The sequence below is a fragment of the Eucyclogobius newberryi genome, unplaced genomic scaffold, assembly GCF_026437365.1.
Source record: "Eucyclogobius newberryi isolate DKJ021-1_F unplaced genomic scaffold, fEucNew1.0.hap1 SCAF_7, whole genome shotgun sequence".
Classification (NCBI taxonomy): domain Eukaryota; kingdom Metazoa; phylum Chordata; class Actinopteri; order Gobiiformes; family Gobiidae; genus Eucyclogobius; species Eucyclogobius newberryi.
In genome coordinates this window covers 31,787,215-31,793,214 of record NW_027316389.1, presented here as the reverse complement: position 1 = coordinate 31,793,214, position 6,000 = coordinate 31,787,215, and the positions used below count along the sequence as shown (strand labels likewise).

Here is a 6,000-nt window from a genome sequence, read left to right as displayed (position 1 = left end):
TGATTGTGACATTATTCTGGAGGTTCTGGGCTTTACAATGAGGTATGGACAGTGTTAATAATCATGTGTTTTTCTGAACAGCGCTGCAGACTTTTACCTGGAGATCAAAAATAGATTCTGAGCTTTAAAATGAGGCATAACGGTGGAGCAGAAGTTGGTCAAATGTGTTTGTGGCTGAATAGGGCCAGATAGATAGTTCATCATCTGAAACATCGGCACAAATCGGTGAAACGTTGCCCGATGTCGACAAACTCTTATGTATTTAAGGCAATTGGTAAAGAAAAAAATACACGCATGCTCTTCAAACAGAACCGCGTGCGTTTAACATGTCCAGGGCCCACACCTGACACGCCCAGCACCGGGGTCAGGGGTCAAGTAGAGCCGGGGCAGGCCCATGATTGGCTGATCAGGTCCCGGTGTAATGACTAATCAATGGCGGAATGCATTATCCTAATCTAATGGGCCAGGTGGGAGAGGACAGCACTAGACGCATGGAACACATGATTGAGCACAACATGCAACAGCAAAGCAATCAATAACACATGGAGTGGTCCAACCCTCAGGAGGGCCGGTCCCACAGCCACCGGCCCACTGCCACCGGCCCGCACACACACACACACACGCCCGCACTGTACTGCTACTGCGCGTGCTGTGTGTAAATATGTATGCCTGAGTGGTTAGGAGAGGACACACACACAAGCTGTTTTAGGCTGATTGATTGGATTATGAAATGAAATGGTGGAAATCAAAGGCTTTTGTTTGGAGCTGGTTCTGCTTACATGCCTCCAGGAGCGGGACGGAAGAGAGAGAGGGGGAAGTAGTAGTATATTCACAATTATACATGACATGAGAGCGGGGGGGGGGGTGTCTTACAGGTACGCTCCAGGTCGGGGTGGGTCTAAACTAGGGTTAGCAGTTTATATCGTTTTGCATTTATTTGGATTCATTTACAACAAAACATTTATATATTGATTGCAGAAAAGGCTATTAAATGGGATATATAATTTATACTACACTATAGAGTTTAGAGAGGGACTGTGTGCCAAAAAAAAATCGCATCAAGATTTTCCTGGAGCCAAATAACAATTTAGATTGATCAGCTTCATGTTCTTAGTAAATGTATACTGGATGTTTCTTCATGTATAGTTTAAGAGGTAACTAAAGTCATCTGCTACATCAGGAATTCACTCTTCACGGTGATTGGTTCACTTCAATTGTCGCCAGCCAATAGGAGGAGTGGATCAGCAAAAGTTTTAGATTTTGTGTTGCATTAATCATAGAAGCAATAAATCAGAATATGATGATTTCTCCAAATTAGCAAATTGTTGCAAGGATCAGATCACAATTTTATTTTCATTGCCACATCACGTAGCATTAGTGGAGTCTATGATGTTTAAACTGAAAGATTTAAAACTCATGGTTACTCCTTTTGTTACATTACACACGACATGATAAGAAATATGTCACTTAAATAATCTGGCTTTGTGATTTGCCAATCGCAAGATAGGTCCAAATGAGGTATTTGGGGATATTTGTGGATATCTGTGGTACAATGCAATGGTCCCGTCTGAACCCTTAAAGTGACAGTGCACCATAAAGGGTTCACGACTTACAGTGCAACAAATACTTCTGATATGAACATTTCAAACTCGACTTTGATACAGGAACAAACCACACTTTTTTAGGCAATAGACTGACATTTTTTTCTTTTTCCTGCTGCCAAATTTACGTTCCAGAAGTATCCATTTACTGTGTCCATGGCATGAGTTTTGTGGCCCAAGTACATACGGTAATTGTAAAATCAAGTGGGATGACAATGGTAAAAACTGTCAGTCTGCAGTACATCGTGACACTTTCAATACATTACTACTCTTTTCTGGAAGGAGTCTGTCACCTTCTTGTCACCATGGAGATGTGATTGCTTTACCTTCAATGTTCCCTAGTATGGCATTAAATGTATCTAGCTTTCATTTATTCAATTACAGGTTGTCTTCTCGCAAAAACAAATCTGGAAAAACATGAGTTTGTCAAGCCTCTCCACAGATCTGACTTGTAACTTTGTCTTGTGGCGGGTTTTTTTTGCGTCCATGCCCATCACAATGAGTCTACTGCCCAGCTGCCTATGGTCATGACTGTTTCAAAAGACTGCAACCGCAGAAACAGAAAAGCAACCAAACGATTACGGAATTTGTACAATATTTCTGATGTCTCGAAAAGGTCAAACGAGAGGAAACTGTGAGAAAGAGAGAGATGGAGAGAGAGAGAGAGAGAGATGGAGAGAGAGAGAGAGAGAGATGGAGAGTGAGAGAGAGAGAGATGGAGAGTGAGAGAGAGAGAGAGAGAGAGAGAGAGACAGAGAGAGAGAGATGGAGGGATGACAAGTTGGGGACAGTGGGCAGAGCAGAGGACAGGCCTGGGTCAATACTCGTGTGCTTTGTGCTGACGGAGCAGAAGCAGCAGCAGACGCAGTCGTCACGATGCACTTGAGCTCCACTCACAGACAGGCATCAGCAGCACAAGCATGAGGAGGGACACACGCATGAGGAGGGACACACGCATGAGGAGGGACACACGCATGAGGAGGGACACAAGCATGAGGAGGGACACAAGCATGAGGAGGGACACAAGCATGAGGAGGGACACACGCATGAGGAGGGACACACGCATGAGGAGGGACACACGCATGAGGAGGGACACACGCATGAGGAGGGACACACGCATGAGGAGGGACACACGCATGAGGAGGGACACACGCATGAGGAGGGACACACGCATGAGGAGGGACACACGCAGCAGGGCATCAGCAGCACAAGCATGAGGAGGGACACAAGCATGAGGAGGGACACACGCATGAGGAGGGACACACGCATGAGGAGGGACACACGCATGAGGAGGGACACACGCATGAGGAGGGACACACGCATGAGGAGGGACACACGCATGAGGAGGGACACAAGCATGAGGAGGGACACACGCATGAGGAGGGACACACGCATGAGGAGGGACACACGCATGAGGAGGGACACACGCATGAGGAGGGACACACGCATGAGGAGGGACACACGCATGAGGAGGGACACACGCATGAGGAGGGACACACGCATGAGGAGGGACACAAGCATGAGGAGGGACACACGCATGAGGAGGGACACACGCATGAGGAGGGACACACGCATGAGGAGGGACACACGCATGAGGAGGGACACACGCATCAGGGCATCAGCAGCACATGCATGAGGAGGGACACACGCAGCAGGGCATCAGCAGCACATGCATGAGGAGGGACACACGCAGCAGGGCATCAGCAGCACATGCATGAGGAGGGACACACGCAGCAGGGCATCAGCAGCACATGCATGAGGAGGGACACACGCAGCAGGGCATCAGCAGCACATGCATGAGGAGGGACACACGCAGCAGGGCATCAGCAGCACATGCATGAGGAGGGACACACGCAGCAGGGCATCAGCAGCACATGCATGAGGAGGCTGACATTTTCCTCTCTCTGACCAGCCGTACATTGGTCAGAGGTGTGGACTCACATGTCACATCTCAGTCACTGTTTTATGACTTGAGACTTGATCAAATGGACTTGGGACATGACTTGGAGACTTTGATGTACTGATGTACTTTAGGTGCTTCATTTGAGATGACTAAACCACATGTCCTTCCCAATACTTCATTTGTTTAGAGACGTTTAGAGAAGGGCGATTTACAACGTAAAGGGCGATTTACAACGTTCAAAGAAATTGAAAAAATACAAGCTAAATTTGTTAATTCCAAGTCCAAATCCTGACAAAAAAGAAAAAGAAATAGGACCAAAACTGGCTGTAACTTTAGAGTTTGATTAAAAACACCACATACTGTGTTTAGTCGTGGGGGACCCTCCACTTCCTTGTCTGCAGTTGTTATACTCTAACATTACAGTGCAATGGTGTGAACCCAGATATCAATCATTCATTTCATGATATTTCATAAATAAAATACCTTGAAACATGCAGTGCTACCTCTCCACAGATCTGACCTGTAACTTACATGGAACACCTTTAAAGCAGCAATTAATACCATACTACACAAATATACTGTATATGGTATTAGAAAGTTACTTCACTCAACTATAAAACTACTTGGCCCAAAAATATTAGCAATGCTCATCGACTTCAGAGTCTCTGAATTCTAAACTGTTGGTATCGGCATCGGCCACGACAAAAAGCAGATATCTGTCAATCGTTCCCCTTCTCCCCTGCAGCTGGACCTTCAGCCTCCTCAGCCTCTCCTCCTCACCCCCATATGATGTCATACGTTTGGCGTGCGCTGCCCCTCGCCGCTGTAGTGCCACTGCAGTTAAGCGGCTGCAAATGTGGCCTCTCCGTCTTGGAAATGAATTAGCGCGCGCTGCCTTATTGAGTGAGGTGTGGTGTTTAAGTGAAACTGATGAGAGATGGGCGAGCACCACGAAGCAGCCTATAAGTATGTGGCCGGGGTCAGGGGGTAATCTCTATTGATTCACTCCCTCGTGTGCATATAACCACACAGGAGAGAGGGAGAGGGAGAGGGAGGGAGAGAGGGAAGCGCTGCTGCTCAGACGGATATGATGGCTGCATATTAGCACAGTCCTTACATGTGTTCAGTGGTATTTAACAGGTCGGCAATGAGAGAATGAGTAGTCCGGATCGCAGAGGAGAGCAGGACAGACATTAATAAGCATGTCTGATGGCACCAGGGTGAAAGAGCACGGAGAGACACAGCACAGTCTATGGTGTTGCACAGACACATTTGAATATGTGGTTTTAGATGTGTTTTAAGGTGAGATAATGCAGGTGAAAAGAGGAAAAAAGCTTACATTTAGAGGTAGTTATTTGAAACTTCTTCTGTAGATTACTTAAATGAATGGAACAAAATGTGTAAAAATTGCTAAAATTGCACATATTTGGGACATATCAATCTTAAAAATTGCACCAGGTTACACATTTATTGCTTGATATTGTTAGTTAAAAAGACATTTACTCATCGTACTGAGAAGATTGACATAAAAACTGACATTTTGCTTTGTTTTTGGAGTTAAAACTTTAATAAATCAGGCTAAGAAGTAAATATGAACAAACCCTTCAGTAAGCTCTGTGATAATGTTGTTCAGCTCTAGATTATAAAGTTTGGTGTGTGTAGGTGCTACTTTAAGGGCCGGTCTCTGTGGGATTGGGGTAAAACTCCCCTTTAGAGCTGCACAGGAAATCATGACATCAACATTTAGAACGTGAACGCAACCCATTCAATCTCTTGTCAAATACAGCTAAATGTGTGCAATAGTTATAGCTTTAAGTGTCTCCAATGACATTCTATTTGACAGCTAAAAGTTACTTTATGACCTATGAAAAAGTATCATGAAGTAGGGCTGCAAGATTCGCTTCAATACTTTAAAGTTTAGTACAGAAATCCAGACTCATGTCATGTTTCTGCCAATTATATTGTCTATATATTATAAGTACTTTCAATTACAGGGGAATGTTTGAATGTATTCTGTCCTAAACATTTAACAATAATAGAAAATGATATTATATATATTGCATTTTTGTATGGACCCCAGGAAGCAAATGGGATCCAAATAAATAAAACCACAAAAAACAAGATATATTCTGAAGTAAGATAACAATTTGAATAAAGGCTACAATCATTCATTCATTCATTTTCTACCGCTTTTTCCCATTAGGGCTCGCGGGTGACTGGAGCCTATCCCAGTGACTTTGGGCCTTGGGACGGCAAACATATGGCAACATCTTTTACTTTACAAACACCTTATTGTGTCTTATTATGTAAATCAAATGTACAAACCTGTTCTGAAACATGTGAGTCTTTGATGAGTCTTCTCTCAGATGTCAAAGCTCCTGGACGTGTTTGAAATGTACAATTTGAACAAAATCCAATCATAACTGCAGTGTCAGAAAATCACACATACATTTTTCTTCCAAAATAGTTCAGCCCAACCAACTAGTTTTAATTTAA

The 6,000-nt window shown here is 44.2% G+C and overlaps 1 protein-coding gene across 1 annotated transcript in view; it reads right to left on the bottom strand.

Annotated features, from left to right (window-relative positions):
• Nucleotides 1-2,094: 2,094 nt before the first annotated feature.
• The window catches only part of wwox (WW domain containing oxidoreductase), a 91,346-nt gene continuing 87,440 nt past the window's right edge, over nt 2,095-6,000 (bottom strand). The window contains exon 10 of the mRNA XM_072434442.1: nt 2,095-2,145. Within this exon, the coding sequence (XP_072290543.1) occupies nt 2,095-2,145 (51 nt within the window). The remainder of the gene's footprint in view (nt 2,146-6,000) is intronic.